Source organism: Hyperoodon ampullatus (genome assembly GCF_949752795.1).
Source record: "Hyperoodon ampullatus genome assembly, chromosome: 18".
Lineage (NCBI taxonomy): Eukaryota > Metazoa > Chordata > Mammalia > Artiodactyla > Ziphiidae > Hyperoodon > Hyperoodon ampullatus.
Window position 1 is genome coordinate 62,458,242 of NC_136931.1, and position 19,018 is coordinate 62,477,259.

The window sequence follows — 19,018 nt, forward strand, 5'->3', positions numbered from 1 at the left end:
CCGCTCCGCAGCATGTGGGATCTTCCCAGACCGGGGCACGAACCCACGTCCCCTGCATCGGCAGGCGGACTCCCAACCACTGCGCTACCAGAGAAGGCCCCTAAACTTTATTTTTAACATGGACATTCTTTACTTCTGGTCAATGCACCCTTTTCTTTAATGATTATAGCAGATGTACCATGTGTTTTTGATAGGCCACAAACAGGCTGTTTTAGTTAGCATAAAAAAGTCAAATCATGTATAAGCCAGAATGACTTCCCCATCCCTCAATAGGTGAATATAAAATGCACTCATTCTTTTTTTTTGCCAGCTCTTATTATTTTTATTCATTCTTGACTTAACGAGTAGCCAGGTAGGCAATGTTTAAATTTTTTTTTTTTTAAAGTATGCTCATGGTAGGCAGACTAATGCCTTCTCCTCCCCTCAAGATGTCCAGGACCTAATCTCCGGAGCATGTAAATATGTTATGTTACAGGGCAAGGGGGAATTAAAATGAAAGATGGAATTACGGTTGATAATCAGCTGACCTTGAAATGTGGAGATCATTCTGGATTATCTGAGGTTGGGAGGGTGAGATGAAACAATGTAATCACAAGGGTCCTTAAAAGTGGAAGAGGGATGCGGTGGAGATGGAGAGAGATTGAGTAAGGGTGATGCAGTGTGAGAAAGAAGTTGCCGTTGCTGGCTTTGAAGACAGAAAGAGCCACAAGCCAAGGAATGCTGGCAGACTGTGGAGTCTGGAAGAGGCAAGGGAACCCATTCTTCCCCACGGTCCCCAGAAGCAACACAGTCCTGCTGATGCCTTGATTTTTTTTTAATATTTAAATATTTATTTATTTATTTGGCTGCACCGGGTCTTAGTTGCGGCACACAGTATTTTTGTTCCTACACGCGGGATCTTTAGTTGTGGCATGTGAACTCTTAGTTGTGGCATGTGGGATTTAGTTCCCTGACCAGGGGTCGAACCCGGGCCCCCTGCATTGGGAGTGCAGGGTCTTAGCCACTGGACCACCAAGGAAGTCCCGATTCCTTGATTTTAGAGTAGCTGACACAAGTGTCAGACTTATGACATCCAGAAATTTTTAATAATTTGTGTTATGTTTCTCTGCTTTCAAGGGCTCATGTGATTATGCTGGACTCACCCAAACAATCCTGGATATTCTTCCCATCTCAAGATCCTTAACTTAATCCATAAAGTGGGCCATGTCAGGTAGCATATTAACAGGTTCTGAGGATTAGGATGTGGGCATCTTTGGAGGACCATGATTCTGCTTACCATATTGAACTCACATGGCTATTAGATATTTTAAAACAGGTGCTGGGGCTTGCCTGGCAGTTCAGTGGTTAAGACTCTGTGTTTCCACTGCAGGGCACACGGGTTTGATCCCTGGTCAGGGAAGTAAGATCCTGCATACTGTACAGCGCGGCCAAAACAATAAAATAAAGCAGGTGCCAAAATTATAAAAGCAGAAGTTTCGACAAAGAAATCTGAAGCTCTAGCTCCTCCAGGGAACACACACGACAGAAGATCCCAACACCGAGTTTAATTTCCGGCTTCCCTTCTCTGCCCTAGGTTGGGCCAGCCATGCCTCTGGCCTGACACTGGACAGCCGTGAAGGTCACGTTTGCTAAAGTCACTGGGAACCCAGCCTGGGCAACAGAAGCCTCCCTGGGTTTTGGCTGGAGGGGTGACAACTCTCAAGAACATGGCTTAGAAGACTGCAGAATACAGGACAACTTTATCTGCTCAGAAAGTGACCTCGGCCATTGTAGATACGAGTTTGGCCCCTGCAGGTCTCAAAGACGGTGCCTTGCCTACTGGGCTCTGGCCTCCCCCATTCCCCGTTACCTATGCCTCATCATTCCCATCTACATAGAGTTCTGACCTGCCCCTGTCAGCCTGTAGTGGTGAGCCTGACTACAGGGATCTGGTTTTTCTGGCCGGGCACAGAAAGATGGCTTCATCTTCAGCTGGTGGCCACCCTGAGACGTGCCTGGGATGAGGGACCTGCTTCCTTATTCTCTCAGACCACTGTACCCCTGAGATCATCTACTTCCGCCTCAGGTAAGCTCTGCGCACACAGGTAACTCTGAACTCCTGGCCACAGTTCTTTCCCTGGAGGACTTGAAGCAGCAAAGACCCCTTGGACCCCAGGAGGACAGAGTGCCACCCGCTGCCCTCCCAGCCCATCCTCAGACGCAGGTGGACATTGCTGTCGCCTCCGAGAATCTGACCCCTGTGCAGGCTGGCAGTGACCCATGTCTGTTCTCTGCCTCCAGGGCCATAGCCCTAGCTCAGAGGTGATGTAACCAACACGGCTTTATTGTCACACAGTCCGGAGCAGTCGGAGGTGAGGTGAGGAGCTGCCCCCAGGACATGACAGGTGCCCAGGGCAGACCTAACCTGCCCATGAAGCAGAGCAGCTTCCCCTGAGCTGCCAGCAGACACTTCGTGGGGCCTTTGGTCAGAGCGGGTCAGTTCCTGGCTACCACACAATTAGAGCCCCCGGGGCTTCTCCCCACTGGGGAGGGGCTCTGCATGGAGCCCCACCTTCAGCTGCTTCTGGTGTTAGCAGAGGCTTGGGCTGAACCGGGAGCCTCTGCCCCGTGTCCCTAGGTACACGGCTTCCTCAGGTACTGCAGCCAGGTGTCTTTGAAGATGGGTGCACAGGTGTCACTGGGGTGGGCTTTCCGGCTTTCAGGGGCTGCCTGGTGGTCCTGGCCTGTGATACTAACCCCACTGGTACAGACACACTCTTCCCAGACAGCACCCCTCCTCCCCTCCGGGCCTGATGGTGGCCCTGGGGGGTTGGGACTTCTTCACAAGTGTGGTCTTGTGACACACCCAGGAATAATTCCCTGGACACCTTTGTGGGGGGCATTGTTCTGCTGACCAGGAAGGGGAGGCTGAATTAAAGGGTCTGACCGGAAGAGAGGGAAAAGGGAACGTGTCAGATGTGGAGGCCCAAGATGGGCCCAGCCACCTCCACCTTCACCCAGCCCCCCATCCCTTCTCCACATGGAAGCCAAAGGGAATTCTTGTCAAATCAGATCAGGTCACTTCTCTATCACACATCTCCCCAGATCCCACCCCTCACCGCCCCACCCAGGATAAAGGCCTAGCATGAATCCTTCTCCCCTAAGGCTTTTCTGGTCCCACCAGAAGTAAAGAACTTCAGGTTTCCTGAATGCCCGCCTGCAGGCTTGCCTCCAAGCCTTGGCACATGCTGGTCCCTCTGAAACAGGAGGGAAGTGGGCAGGGCACAACCTTTAAAAGAATGACACACATAGGACATGACGAAGACTGCTTAGAACCAACTAGGTCCAAGATGGCAGAAGACTCAACTTCCAGTGGACCTTGAGACTCATTTTATGCTCGCTGTGACACATTAGCGAAATGGCACACTCACCAGTGCCATGACAGTTCTGAGGCCAACCATAAAAGGTCAAAAAGTGGGTGGCGGCCCAATTCCTGGAAGTCTCCACCCCTTCTCCTGAAATACTTGAAATAATCCTCCCTCTCATTAGTCTATGAAATTACCCAGCCCATAAAAACTAACCACCCCATATTTCGGGACCTCTCACCTCTGAGATGGCCCACACTCTGTGGAGTGTGTTTCTCCCAAGGCTGTTCTCACCTTTTGAGACAGACCGCATTCTATCTATGGAATATGTATCTGTCTCAATAAATCCATTTCTTACCTATCACTTTGTATCTCACTGAATTCTTTCTGCGATGAGACACAAAGGACCTGAGCTTCATTAAGTCCTGAGACCAGATGTGTCATCTCAGTTAAAATACGGGGGGGTTGGGGCTTCCCTGGTGGCGCATTGGTTAAGAATCCGTCTGCCAATGCAGGGAACACGAGTCCGAGCCCTGGTCCGGGAAGATCCCACATGCCGCGGAGCAACTAAGCCCGTGCACCACAACTACTGAGCCTCCGCTCTAGAGCCCGTGAGCCACAACTACTGAGCCCACGCGCCTAGAGCCCACACTCCCCAACAAGAGAAGCCACCGCAATGAGAAGCCCGCGCACCACAACGAAGAGTAGCCCCACTCACCGCAACTAGAGAAAGCCCGCGCCCAGCAACAAAGACCCAACACAGCCAAAAATAAATAAATACAAGAAATAAATTTTTAAAAAAATACTGGGGGTTTGGACTTCCCTGGCAGTCCAGTGGTTAAGATTCCACGCTTTCACTACAGTGGGTGTGGCTCTGATCCCAGGTTGGGGAACTGGGATCCCCATGCCGGGCGGCACGGCCGGAAAAAGAGACCATGGGTTCAAGTCCCAATCTGGGTTTAGGCTGGGTTCTAGTCTCGGCACGTGGGTTCGAGGTGAACCTCACGTGGGACTTCAACATTCTTTTTTTAAAAAAATTATTTATTTATTTGTCTGCGCCAGCCCTTAGTCATTGCTGCATGCAGGATCTTCGTTGCGGCATGCGGGATCTTGAGTTACGGCATGTGGGCTCTTAGCTGCAGCATGTGGGACCTAGTTCCCTGACCAGGGATGAACCCAGTCACCCTGAATCGGGAGGGCGGAGTCTTAACCACTGGACCACCAGGGAGGGACTCAAACATTCTTTGTTTACTGGAATGGCAAGAAACATTCCCTACCCACAAATACATTAGATTTTCTTCATGTATTTCAAAATGAGCAAAATTTACACACAAATACTCCAAAATTGATGTTATCTTTTGCATTACAAGGATTTACGAAGAGTAGTGATACTGCAGACAGAGCTGATATAGATGTTATAACAATCACTTATAACTTACCTAGGGAGGTAAGCAGGGAGGGAGACAGAGTGAATGAATTCGACGCAGATTGGTTCCATATTAACTTACAATAGCCCTGTGCGGTGGGTACCACTACTGTCCCATTTTGTGTATGAGCACTAAGAACACTGAAAAAAAAGACCCTCAGAGTGAAACAACAAAGAGAAAACCTTTTACTCTCTGCCAGCAGTAGTCAGTCTGCATTGAGACTTCCCTTCCGTTTGATTTTATGTGTCGTACCCATGTAGGTTGCCCCCTCCCCCCAAAATAAAGGAACAGGGAATCAACACCATGACGTGCGGGGCAAGGCAAGACCTAGCCGACCTAGGGACAAGTGCGTCTGGGAAAGTACTTTTTGCGCGGCCCAGTTGAGCCAAGAAAACAGATGGCGGAGGAAGTCTCAGAATGATTTCAGACGCTAGAAAAACTTAGGCTAGGGCCTTGCGACTTGGCGTGGGGGCTGTTCCCAACCATAACGGGACGCTGACCCGCGGGGGTCACACCCAGCCCTGGTGCGAGGCCCCAGGAGGCGGGGATGGGATGGGACCCCCGTCGTGCTCCGTCCTCGCTGCTGCGCTGGGCGCTGGGCGCAGTGGGGTGGGGGTGGGGGCCTCCCGGGGCCTCAGCAATTCAGCGTTCACCCGCAGCGCTGACGGCCCCGCCAGCACCCCACCCCACGCTCAGCCCGAAGCCTGGCGCTGCTGCAGACTCCACTTCCCAGCGGCCCCGGCGGCGGCGCTTGGCCGTTGCCGTGGAGACCAGGCGCGCTCCGCCTACCGCGCCGGCAGCCAGAAGGCTCTGCGCGTGCGTCCGCAGCGCGCCACGGGCCAATGAGGGCTCGCGAGATTGGACTTCCGGCGTCCGGGACTGTCACTTGGCTGCCGGCGTCGGGCCACGCCGGTGACGGCCGGAGAGCGCCGCGTCGGGGCCGGTTTTGCGGAAGGGTCTGGAGACCCGAGGTGCGGGCAGGGAGGACGTGCGGGCGGAGATCCGAGGCACGGGCAGCCGAGTCCAGGGGCCCACGGCCAGTCCCCGGCCTCAGTTTCCCGGGGTGCGGCGTGGGCGCCCCCCGAGCCACGTGTTCTCCGGCCTCCACACCGTTCCGACGCGGCGCCCTTGACGGACTGGGAGAGAGGCCCGGAGCCTGAGCGCCCGCACCGTTCTGCAGGTTCCGATGGCGGCGGCGCAGACAGACCCGGCGCAGGTGAGTAGCGGGAACCCCAGGCCCCCACCCACCCGGATGCCTCCTTCATGGACCCGAGCCCCGATCGAGGGAGGCACTTTACCTGGACGTCTTGTCTTCCCCTCGCGCTTCGTCCTAGGCCCTGCTGTCCCGGCCGGTTGGGAGTGCACACGTGGGATCCCCACTTCTGGCAGCTAAGGGGGTGAGGTGTGGAAGGAAGTTCTAAGGGGAGGGTCCCCCGTCTGCAAAAGCTGGGAGGGAAGCCTGAGTGTAGGCGCTTCCGGAACTGAGCTGCTCGGCGGAGAGAAGATATGTATGTCTGAAAGGGCAGGCCGAGGAGTTAAGACTATCCCGAGGGCACCGGGAGACTGGACATGCTTTAAGTTAACGATTTTTAAGGGAATTCCACCTATTGTTGAGTGGAGAACAGAAGCAGAGGGGCGTGGCGGTGTGCAGGGAGGAGGCTACTGCCACAGTCCGGGCAGTGCAGGTGCGAAAAGCCGTTGGATTCTGGATAGATCTGCTGATGCATCAAGTGTGGGGTGTGCGGGAGTGTCCTGCGTGAAGGGCCAGTCTAAGGTTTTCCGCCGGAGCACGCAAAAGAACGGAGCTGCCTAGCACTTTCACAGGTCCTCCCCCAGGCAGTGGGGCCAGGATTTGGTAGCTGGTGCTGAAATTGAAAACCCTTGACTGTATCCTTGCCCTGGGACTGTGCCAGTGGCAACTGTCACTCAATGGGACAGAGAAAAAAAGAACGGAGCTGCTGTAGACAAAATAAGGAATTTGAAGGGAAAGTCGATTTCAGGGGAAATTGGGAAGTCTGTGCTGTCTCAGAGTGGAGGTGTCACATGGACCTGGAATTGTAGGTGTCCAAGGACAGAGTCCTGATGTTCTGAGTGAGGGAGAGCCTGGGAATCAAACTTAGGAAGAGGGCATCTCACAGACTCAGCCAGGGATAGGCATGGGCAGTTAGGGCTCTAGGGAGGTGAGGAATGGCTGGCAGTCCCTGGGGCTCTCAGGGGAAGTCTGGCAGGTGGCTGAGGGAAGGGAAGGTGGCAGCCAAGTGAGGAGGAGATAGAGGGGGCCTGGCTATGGAGGGAGGAGGGACATGGCTTCTTGTGTGCCCGCCGGATCCTTGGGGCCACCCCTGTGGCAACTGGAGGGGATCAGCCAGTCCTTCAGGTTCAAAGAGCAGCTTTGAAACGTCAGGCACGTTCAGCAGGAGAGGGCATCCCTATAGGGATGGGCATGTCCTGGGGGCTCTGCAGAGGGGACTTGTACAGTTACTTATGCAAGAGCGATGAGGGCACCTTCGGGGAGGCTCGGCTTGTGCAAAGGCTGGAGAGTGAGTGGACACCAGGGGCTGACCTTGGTGTGGCAGCCAGCAGAAGGCCAGGGGCTTCCTCTGGCTGCCTTGTGTAGAGTGGCCAGGTGGGGTTAAAGAGGCATCTACGGCCTAGATGGGGAAGGTGGTAGGGAGGAGTCCAGACAGGTGAGGGAAGTCCCATCCGCAGAGCCTTGGGGGCAGAGGTTGAGCATCTGAGGGACATGAGCGGAGGTAGCCTTTGGGGCAGGGAGCTGGGTCTTGGTTCACACAGCTATAGCTTAGATCATGTCCATCTTCCAACTCTCTTAGGGCCTGATGGCCTTTGAAGACGTGGCTGTGTACTTCTCCCGGGAGGAGTGGGGGCTCCTGGATGCAGCCCAGAGGGCTCTGTACCGCCGTGTGATGCTGGAGAACTTCACCCTCCTGGCCTCGCTGGGTAAGCCCTGGGTCCTCCATAGGGAGCTCATTTGTTGCCAGGCTAGGCTGCCAGCACTAACCTCTTACCAGCCGGCGGCCTGTGAGCAGCCACATGTCCTCTGGCTGAATGTCCCTGTTAGCTGTGGTGCCTCTGTGCTCAGTCCCCTTCTGGTGCTGCCAACACGGTTCTCCTCACAGGAACCATCGAGCTGCTCCGAGAGCCCTGCCCTGTGATGTGACCTCGGGTATCCTTGGTTGCACAGACGATGCCGTCCGTGGCCCATGAAGCCCTGACTCCTGCCAGCTGCCGGGGGTGACCCCTCACTTGCTTGTCTTCTCTCACAGGACTCTCAGTCTCCCGACCCCGCGTGGTCGTCCAGCTTGAGTGTGACGAGGAGCCCTGGGTTCTCAGTGGGACGGACGTGACCCTGGCCAGGAACGCCCAGAGGAGGCCGAGCCCTGGTGAGTGGGGGCTCAGGGGTGGGAGCTTGGGGCCAACCTACGGCCAAGCTTCTGTCCACCTTCCCTCCTGGACGCTGTGCTCTCCAGCTTCCCACCCGACCGACTCCTTCCACCATCAGCCTCTTCTGGAGGCTCCGGCTTCGGCTGCCCTTGAAGGGGGCTCGGAGGGCCACCCCCAGGCCGTGGCGAGACCTGCTCAGAATCCCACCCCCAGGCCGTGGTGAGACCTGCTCAGAATCCCACCCCCAGCCGGTCTGTGTGGCCTCAGACCCTGCCCGGCTTCCCTCACCACCTCATCTGTGGGGCCGTTTGTTCACGTGTTCATCGCTGAGCACTTGCAGAGCCAGTCCCACTCGCGGCACTGGGGACACAGCCTTGCCCAGGTCGCTCCTGGTCCTGCCTTTGTGGGGTTGACCCTGCTCGGGGAGAGGCGGTCAGAGGCCATCAGTGTAAGGGGCAAAGCCGCCCGGGGAGCGCCCTGGGGACGGGCTCCGTGCAGGAAGGTGGTCTGGCCCCTGCTCCTCTCCCCAGCCTCCACGCCTGGTCCCGCGGGCCCCCTTGGCTACCCACGCGGCCTGTCGGGATGACCCAGGCGTCCACCGTTTCTGCTCCTTCAGGCTCCCCTCATCTGGCAGAGGACAGAGATGTTTCTGGAGAAGCAGCATTGCCAGGGGCCTTCCGGGACGGCCCCCCTCTGGCACCGACTAGGGTTCTCCCCAGCGCTGGTGCCTCTGAGCGTGGGAAAAGCCTGGAGGGTCGGCGCGGCGTGTCCCCCTCTCGGGAGAGGAAACCCACAGGGGTGTCTGTGATCTACTGGGAAAGCGGCGAGGCCAGCGTCAGCCTGCGGCTGACCTCCTCCCTGCGGGCCCCACCCGGGGAGAAGGCCCTCGCTGACCACCCTGCGCCAGGCAAGCAGCCGAGGGCATCGGAGCAGCAGAAGCTGTACGCACGCGAGGCCCCGGGGAGAGCCTTCCCGGGCACCCCAGAGGCTCAGGGGGACCGAGGAATGGGTGAGGCTTGGCGCGAGCCTCAGAGACTGCTCGCTGTCCCAGAGCCCCCGAGCTGGGCCGAACTGGGCGAGGCTCTGCACGCTGGCCCAGGCCTCCTCTCTGGGGAGAAGCCCTTCGAGTGCCGGGCGTGCAGCAAGGTGTTTGTGAAGAGCTCGGACCTGCTGAAGCACCTGCGCACCCACACCGGGGAGCGGCCGTACGAGTGCGCGCAGTGCGGCAAGGCCTTCAGCCAGACGTCGCACCTGACGCAGCACCAGCGCATCCACAGCGGAGAGACGCCCTACACCTGCCCGGCCTGCGGCCAGGCCTTCCGGCACAGCTCGTCGCTGGTGCGTCACCAGCGCATCCACACGGCCGAGAAGGCCTTCCGCTGTGCCGAGTGCGGCAAGGCCTTCAGCCACCGCTCCAACCTCAGCCAGCACCGCAAGATCCACGCCGGGGGCCGGCCCTACGCGTGCACGCGCTGCGGCCGCAGCTTCTGCCGCAACTCGCACCTGATCCAGCACGAGCGCACGCACACGGGCGAGAAGCCGTTCGCCTGCGCGCTCTGCGGGGCCGCCTTCAGCCAGGGCTCGTCGCTCTTCAAGCACCGGCGCGTGCACACCGGCGAGAAGCCCTTCGCCTGCGCGCAGTGCGGCCGCGCCTTCAGCCACAGCTCCAACCTCAGGCAGCACCGGCTGCTGCACACGGGAGAGCGGCCTTTCCGTTGCTCGGACTGCGGCAAGGCCTTCGCCAAGGGCGCCGTGCTGCTCAGCCACCGACGCATCCACACGGGCGAGAAGCCCTTCGTTTGCGCGCAGTGCGGCCGCGCCTTCCGCGAGCGCCCGGCCCTCTTCCACCACCAGAGGCTCCACACCGGTGAGAAGCCAGCGCGGCGGCCCCGGGCCAGCCCGCTCCCCCAGGCCAGGCCTCCTTCCGGGGCATCGTCTGAAGGCACACTGGGGAGGGAAGCCGGGCCCACTGCCGCCTCGGGCCCAGCCACGGTTCCGAAGACGGCTGAGCCTTGAGGTCGCAGCCCCGACCTTCCCCGGCCTGTTGTGAGTCCCTTCCATGGGTACGGGGCCCCGCGCTCTGCAGAGCCACGCTGTGGAGAAGCTCTGCGCGTGCACTGCCATGCCCCCTGCACGTGGTGACAAGATTTACCTCTTGTCAGCCACAGCTCACTCCTCCAGCCCCAAGCCGTCACGCTGCGCAAAGGTCAGGGGGAGGCCAGCATGGTGCTGCCAGTTCGCCCATATTTTGACTGTGCGCGCGAACGGCAAGTGCTTGGGCGGGGCGGAGGTGGTCCTGAGAACTTTCTGAGGTTTACACTCAACCTGCAGGGTCTGTGTGGAACCTCTCCACCCCCACCCTCAGCGTATTTCCCTAGCCCTCAGTTCATCCAGGGCTTCCTGGGAACAGGCCCAGAAGACAGGAAGTCACGGGGGAGGCAGGTACTGGCTTCGGACAAGTGGCTGGGCTCTGAGCCTCAGCTCCCTCCTCTAGGGAAGAGGAAAGATTCAGCCCTGCAGAGGGTATCTGCAGCACCCTGACAGGCAGCATCTTGGTAAGGGCCAATACGTGCCGACTGCCAGCCCCCATTCTGAGCGCTGCACAGTTTCTCCTGACAGCTCTGTGAGGTGGCTGCTGTGGCTAGTATCCCCACTTCTCAGATGAGGAGACTGAGGCACAGAGAGGGGACGTGAGTTGCACAACAGCAGGGCCACTGGCCCAGCATCCAGAGAGCTCACCGCTTTACCCCCACACTTAGCCTGCCAGCTCTGAGGGCCCGGTGAAGCCTGCCTGGCTTCCTGCTCATGGCAGACCCTCAGGAGGTGGAGGAGGGTGGAGGCGGGAAGTCCCCGGGTGAAGGACGGAGGTTGAGAGTGATGGTTCCCCAGCTGTGCTGGTGCACTCAGAGTGTGGTCCAAGCCTCAGCTTCGGCCCCGTCCTGTCGTTACCAAAGTCAGCGATACAGGAGCCTTTCCATCCCCACTGCCTTGACTGGAGGTGACCATAACAACAGGCGCAGAGGAGACAAGATGGGGCTGCTTGGTTCTCTGGGGTCCAGTGGCCACGTGCCTACCATTACCTAAGGCTGTGTGTGGCGCCCTCCCAAGATCCCCTCCCCAGTGTGACATAACCCACAGGGTGGGGACACTGAGGCAGACAAGTTGGGTGGGGGCCTGGTTGGCTTCCTGTGGCCTTCAACAGACCAGCCCCATCTCCACCTTGGGCCTCACCCGCAGGGAAGTTAATGGTGTTTTTACTGGGGGTAAAAAAAGACTAGAACTTACAGCTTGGAATGGATGGACGTTGTAAATTCTTGCACGGCACTGTGTAGGTCCACAGCCTCAGCCTCCAGGTCATGGTTCAGAAGGTTTTAACAATACAGAGTCCAGAGAGGCTCTCTAATAAAGGTTTCTTCTTAAAAACACGTGAGTGGTAGCAGCCTGAAACCGGTTTCATCCCAGCACGATGCAAACGTGTCATCACACAGCTGCAGGGACTTGGCTTCAACCTTGGTCCCTTTGAGAGGCCGCAGGGTAGAGGTGCAGCCTGTCTGCGGCCCACTGAAGGTCTGTGTCCCCTTGGCAGCCAGGAGACGTGGACAGGGTGAGGCTGCCCCAAGCAGCAGCTCTGTTGGGACATGAGCCTTTGTGGATCCAGGCCTTGGAATCTGAGGCAGGGGGCACACGTGGAGACCCGAAAGGTTGACCCTAACCCACTGGGTGCTCCAGTTCAATCACCTCAAAGACCTCGCAGGTAATCTGCCATTGCCAAAGAACAGAGACATGACACCCCCAACCCTCCACCTGCCAGCACGGTTCCACCCCTGAAACCTCACAAGTTCCTGCAAGGAAAGGAGACATGGGGGTAGGGAGAAGTCACACGGGGCCGGGCTCCCCAAGACTCCTCAAGGGCAGGTCCTCTGAGCCATTGTCCACCCCTCTTGGGGCCCATCCTCTCTCTGACCTGGTCCATGCCCTGGCCTCGCCCTATTTCATCTTCCCCCAGGCTGGCCCCCATGAGGGATTCTTGAGCAGCTCACTTCAGGGTCAGTGTGGATGGCTATGAGCTGCAGACAAACCCCACAGAGCTTACAGAAGGCTATTGTAGGGAGCCCATGGGAGTCAGGAGCAAAGCAATGTTGAACATCAAGTGGATGCCCAGAGAGTCACTTGCAACCTTCTTTTGCATCTTGGACAGAAGCTGGGCCTGGTGCTCTATCCTGTCTCCCCAGCAGCCTCCTCCTGCTGCACTGAGCCTCTCCTGCCTGTGTGCTTGGCCCCTACTATCCCTCCTTCCCTCCACCCTCCTCGAGTCCACCCTCCCAGCACCAGGGGTGGTCAGACGCTCCAGCCCTGTTCCTGTGAGAACAGCAACCATAAGCACCCACCTTCCCCCATGTCTTGGCCCCTAAGTTGTCCTCCCCCAAACCTTTTTGATAATGTTGGGCCACGTCCTGCCAGGCTGACCCTTCCACTCAACCGTGAACGGGTCATGACTATAAAAAGTATCCGTGGGCTTTCTGGGTCAAGATGATGGACTGAACACATGCATCTCACTTGGTCCAGAAGCCCACTGAAACCACAGAGGGCACTTAAAGCAAACCCTTGAGAATTCCCTGGCGGTCCAGTGGTTAGGACTCTGTGCTTCCACTGCAGGGGGCTCGGGTTCGATCCCTGGTTGGGGAGCTAGGATTCCACAAGCGGCACGGCCAATAAGTAAATAAATTAACTATAACACAAACCCACAAATATGAGGATGGTAGAAGAGGAGGCAACGGCATTCTGAAGCTAGAAGTGGCTGGGGCTGGGAGAGCTGTCACTGATTTGGGGAAAGCCAAATACTGAGTTGGCGCTGGCGGAAGTGGAAGGAGATCCCATCAGGCTTACACTGCAGAATTCCAGAAGGCTTGAAAACCAGCAGCCCCCCCGGAAGGGGAGACCCAAAACAAAGATGACTAAGTGGGAGCTCCTGGAGAAGCTGTTAGAGCTCCAGCTCTTCCCACAGGGTAGATGGTGGAAGAGTCCTTTCTGGGGAATCCGAACAGTCCCAGAGAAAAAATCAAATCCCTGGTAGCCAGGGATTCCTAGGTATTAGAAGAAACCAGAACAGGCAGGCAGATGCACCTTAGGATAGAATAAATAAGTCATGGTTCAGCCATTTGATGTGTGGAAGCAAAACACCCTGACCCACAGTGAGATTTTAAATACAATAACATCGTCTACTGATATAAAATAAAAATAAAGGTCACCCTTACTAGTTCTGGTCCCCAAAGTAAATAAAAGGCTGAATACGTCCCATAATTCTGGACAAAAACCTCCAGCCCTCACTTTGCAGTACTGATCTAGCTGAAGGCGTGTCTGAGACTCTGAGGGTAAAAATCATAGAACAGTTTCTTCATCAGGAGATGGATGCCTGCTGTCCCCGCATATCTGCAGGGCGCTCAGCAGTGGTCGAATGAAGGACCCTAGCACCATCCTCGCTGGAGAAATCCCCGGGGATGGCGGAGAAAGCCCATGGGTTAGGCCAGCCTTCCCGGCAGGTCCCTGCATCCTCCTAGGACCATCGGGAGGCGAGTCTCGGCGAAACAACACTCCCCCAGGCCGCGACTTCCGGCCTCCGGGGAGGGTAGGGCAACTCTCGGGCCGCTGTCTTGGAAACAGCTGGAGCAGGTTGGTTATGCTCCAGGGGTTACCAAGGCGTCCGCCGGGCGACCAGAAAGAAGCCTCAGGTAGGTCGCTGGGGGAGGAGCCTAGGCTGAGCGCCAACCCTGATTGACCGAAAGGTCACGCTCCTCCCCATCCATCACCTCCTGCCAATAGACGCCGGGCCTGTTGTGCACATGCGCAGGATTCGAAGGTACCGTCCGTCTCCGCCGTTGGTGAGTCCTAGGGTGCGATACAAAGGAAGAGCGGCTGCCGGGGAGGGGAGGGAGTCCCCCAAACCCTGCGACTCTGAAGATTCCTCTCGGCGGGATGGGGCGCCTCTCAGTCGTGAGAGGCCTCCGAAAATGATCATCTACTGGCGGAGGCCGCGCCTGTCCCTGTTTGCTGAGGCTCATGGGAAATGTAGTCCGAAGGGAGGGGGCGCTGCCTTCGGAGCAGACGTGTGATTGGCCAGGGCGGCGTCGCCAGGGCAACGCGCGAGGGGCTGACCGCTGAGTCCGGGGAGAGGCGCGCGGGACCGCGTGGGCCCACTTACCCGAAGTGGCCTCGGGTGGCCGAGGTGAGCGCCGGCCGGCTGGGTGGGCGTGGCCTTTCCACTATCTCCCGACGTGCCCCACCTCCGAGCCTTCTCCCGGGCCCCTCCTCCCTTCCGGAGCCCCGTTCCTCTCCTTCGGGAAGACCTTCCCCCCTTTCCTCTGTGGAAGGCGGACTCCAGGAGCCAGGCCTAGTCCAGCCTGTCGGACAGGCCCCCCCCCACCGCCAAAGTGGGCGTGTTTCACTCTAGACCCTCTGCAGGGCCGGGACACAGTTGCCCGTCCACCGCTCCACACAACTCGTGATTCCGTTTTGCTTTGCTTCTGCATTTCACACGCACGGTCCATACCGTGTGAGTCATGGCTCTCCGCGGTCAGCGAGCACGGTGTCTCGGGGTCCACATAAGCCCTTGCCTCGAGCCATGGCGCAAGCCAGCCCCTCAGGGTGCCCCACTTGGGTCAGCGTGTCCTGGAGATGGTGGGGACAGGCAGCCTGGCCCCAGTTCTCACCCTGGATCACGGCCCGACCGCCTCCCTGGCTACCCCCTCTCTCCGCCGCGGGGGCACCTGCCGGGGCTCCTCAGCCTGACCTTGGAAGCCTGTGCTAACTCCTCTTGCCTGCGCTCCAGCATCATCTCCCGACAGACAGTTCCCTGCAGTTTCCTGGAAGCTCCACTGGCAACTTGCCTCCAAGTGTCGGTTCCTTCTGCTCTCAGTTCCAGCTCCTGTGACCCCTCCCTCCATGAAGCTTTCCCCAATTCAGCCGCAAGCATCCCCGCACCAGGGTCCTCTCTGTCACAGCCTCAGCCCCCTGGGCTGGGCCTCTCTGCACAGTGCCTTACCCTGGCTGTGGCCTTGTGGCTGGCACCCTGACCCCTCCTTTCCTGCAGGTCCCCCTTGGTGGCTCCAAGAAGACTCCTGGCACAACAATGCCATCCCCACTGGGCCCCCCGAGTCTGCCCTCTGTGGACCCCGAGGCCACCCTGGAGGATCCTGAGGCAGCACGCCAGCGCTTCCGGGGCTTCTGCTACCAGGAGGTGGCCGGTCCCCGCGAGGCGCTGGCCCAGCTCCGTGAACTCTGCCGCCAGTGGCTGCGGCCCGAGGTGCACTCCAAGGAGCAGATGCTGGAGCTGCTGGTGCTGGAGCAGTTCCTGGGCGCGCTGCCCCCTGAGATCCAGGCCTGGGTGCGGGGACAGCAGCCAGGCAGCCCTGAGGAGGCCACTGTCCTGGTCGAGGGCCTGCAGCATGACCCTGGGCAGCTGCTGGGCTGGGTGAGTGTGGTGGTGTTGGCTTCTTGGAGGGACAGAGTGAGACTAGTGCCCCGGTGACCTGCGTCTCCCCCTCAGATTACAGCACGCGTCCTGAAGCAAGCGGTGCTCCCAGCCACACAGAAGACAGAGGAGTCTGTGGGGAGCTCCAACCCTTCAGGGACAGTGGAGCCCCTAAGGGCAGCCTCTGGGGAGGGGTCCAAGGATGCCCAGTTGGAGGGGAACGCCCAGCTCAGCTGCAGCGTGAAGGAGGAGCCTGATGGCTACGGGCAGGAGACAGGTGAGAGCGGGGGTGCGCGAGGGCTGAGGCCTCCTTGAGAGAGTGCGAACGTCCCCAGCTAGGGCGGGGAACCCAGGTGAGGTTGTGCTGGAGCTGGGGGCTCCTGGAGGGAGTGCGGGTGTCCCCACCTGGGAGCGGGACCCGCAGGGACTGCGGACTGCAGAGCGGAGTCCCCGGGAGGCTGGAGGGAAGGGCTGGCTGCCTGCCTGCTTGCTGTGTGCCTGGCACACACAGAGGACTCCTCCCTGCTGCCGAGGAGGGCCCAGGCTGCGACGCCAACGCCAGCTCCTCGCCTGCTCTGGCTCACCCCTGTCTGCCTTGCTTCCTAGCACCGTCCAGCCCCCCACATGCAGCCCGGTCCCATGAGGGGCCCGCTGAACCACAGGAACCGACCTCCGTGCCCTTCCAGCCACCCAGGATTCAGGTGAGCAGCCCCTGGTGGCAGGTGCAGGCCCACAGTGGGAGGAGAGTGTCCTGCCCGTTGGCCAGGCTCCTTGGCCAGCACTTCTTGTGCTCTTTGCTCCCCCAAAGTGGAGCTGGTATCAGGGCACCCCCTGCAGGTCCTGGGGGGCAGGGGGACAGACCAGTGCTTGGAAAGGATTTTGGCCTCAGGTAACTGGGATTCTGGTTTAGAGTGATTGGAACTGGCAGGGGTTGGCTTCCCACTTACAGAGAAGCCAGTCAGGGGGTTGACAGCTCCCAGCAGTCCTGAGCTGGCACCTGGGGAGGGGACAGGATGACCAGGAGAGCCTGAGTGCCACCCAGAGTCTGCCCCCCCCTGCACACCTGAGATCAGAGTGGAGACACTCTTCCCAGGAAGTGCCCGCAACTCCCCCTCTGCCCGGGCTTTTCTCCAAGGCCAACCAGCCCTCCGCTGCGACCAGCTGGGCATGGAAGCCCCTGCCACCCAGAGGGCTTGGTTCCTGAGTGTGGGCGGCAGGGCTCTTGTCCTCTCCCAGCGACCCTTCCTAATCGACTCCACACTGAGAAGTCGCCCAGGACGCAGCCGAAGCCTGAAGGCCATGGTTGCTTCAACCCCCCGGCACCCAGGAGCCAGCCCAGCCATGTCCTGAGTGGGAGGCTGTGCCTGGCCCTCTGCGGCACCTGCCTCCCTGCAGCCCGGTCCCCGCAGCCAGGGATGCTGAGGCCCGTGGCACTTCCCCCAGGAGGATCTCTATTACTCTTGAAACCAGAGGCCTGGGAGAGGTGCCTGGGGTCCCTGCATCCCCCTGGCCTTCTGCTCTCGGTGCAGCACACACTGTTCAAGGCCCATCCTGGATGGGTCCTCAGCTTCCATCTGTGCGGCCAGAACACGGGGTGGGGCAGCTGAGGGGGACTGGTGCATCCCCCAGGTGAGCCAGAAGGCAGCTCCCTTCCTGGCCCTGCATCCCCAGCACTCACAGGTTCCCATCTCAGCTTCCTCTTTAGCCCCACCCCCAGGCAGGTGAGGGTAGTTTACCTGCTGCTCCCCAGGTGATTAACAAGGCTGGGCCCATGGGGTGGGCCAGGTGGGGTGCGGGGTAGACGGGCCTTCTGTGGATGATGGGCCGCGTCCCTGCAGGAGGAGTGGGGGCTCCTGGACCCGTCACAGAAGGAGGTGTACTGGGACGCGATGCTGCAGAAGTATGGCACGGTGGTCTCCCTGGGTGAGGACCCCTCTCCTCCGGGTCCTTGCGCGCACCTTGCCTCCCGGCGCTTCCCAAGCCGCCCCCTGGCCACCCGCCGGGGCCCCCACCCCTGTCCCTCATTTGTGCGAACCCCTCACGCCCCCGTGCCAGGGCTGGCGCCTGATGGGCCCCCGACCCCAGCAGGGTTGCCGTGCCCCCTGCCGGAGGCGCGCACTGAGCCGGAGCCGGAGACGCTGAGCACCGGATCCGAGGGAGCGAGAAGCCTCCTCCCGGGTGAGTGGCCTCCCGCTCCCCGGTGGCGACGGGGGCGGGGGGCGGGGAGCCCAGGCCGCCCCGCGCCTGGGGGGCTGCGGGCGGAGTCACCAGGCGACCTGGCTCTGCCACCTCTGCCCCCCCACCAGGAGGAGAGAGTGAGAGCTCCCGAAAGGGCCAGCCCGGCTGCCCGGAGGCCCCGCCGCCCGCGCGGAGCAAGCCCTACACGTGCGCGCAGTGCGGCCGCACCTTCGACTGGAAGTCGGTGTTCGTCATCCACCGCCGCGCGCACGCGGGCGGCCCGGGCGCCGAGAAGCAGCCGGTGGGGCCGTCCCGGCGCGCGCTCCCGGGCCCGCGCAGCTACGCCTGCGAGGAGTGCGGCCGCAGCTTCAGCTGGAAGTCGCAGCTGGTCATCCACCGCAAGGGCCACGCCGGCCAGCGGCGCCACTTCTGCGGCGACTGCGGCCACAGCTTCGACTGGAAGTCCCAGCTGGTCATCCACCGCAAGAGCCACCGGCCCGAGGCCCCGTGAGCGCCGGAGGGGCAGCCTCGCCGGGGCCCCGTGCCCAGCCCGCCTCTGCCACTCCACTCCGCCGCAGCCTGGAGGACGGGAGGCCGCCCAGGGCAGAAGTCAGAGTCCCAGGAGGGTCCCCCATCCCCGCTCAGTCTCCCACCCAAAGCCGCGGCTCCCTCCTCTCCTGTCTCGCCCAGCCCACCTTTCAGAGAGAGAGGTCTGGGCTCCAGTGCACCGACGCACCAGACCCGCGGCGGCCAGGTGACTTCCAAACCCCTTCCTGTGACATGGCGCAGGCCGGTGCAGAAAGCCCAGGAGAGCACAGCCTGCTTCTGTTTGCAGGCAGGTGGAAGGCTAAAGTCTGTCCACTGTGCGTTTTAGATTTTTAACAAATTCCAGTCTTATCCTGGAGAAGCTTCTGCATAAGAATCCTGGTCTCTGGTCTCTGCTGGTCAGGTCAGCAGCCCCTGCCCGGCAGCTGGAGCTTCAGAACTGCCCGCCCACGAGCCGGGTCGGTGTCCGGCTTACCTGTTCCTCGGCTACACACGTCACTCCCTGGCCTTGTGGTCCTTCCAGCTGCCAAGTCCCAGCCTGAACGGACATTAAGGGAACTTCTTTCCAAGTATGGATGGACAAGCATGGCGTCTGAGAACAGATGTCACTTAGGCCATGCATGCTGGCGGGTCAGTGAGTCCCACAGCAGGAG

General features: G+C 59.7%; 1 protein-coding gene across 1 annotated transcript; it reads left to right on the forward strand.

Annotated features, from left to right (window-relative positions):
* Positions 1–14,013: 14,013 nt before the first annotated feature.
* Positions 14,014–18,330, forward strand: ZNF446 (zinc finger protein 446; the record flags this gene model as incomplete). Its single annotated transcript, XM_079723095.1, is given in 7 exon segments — positions 14,014–14,052; positions 15,261–15,641; positions 15,717–15,918; positions 16,248–16,342; positions 17,480–17,564; positions 17,727–17,852; positions 17,855–18,330. Coding segments are annotated over 7 exon segments (1,404 nt in total).
* Positions 18,331–19,018: the final 688 nt, after the last annotated feature.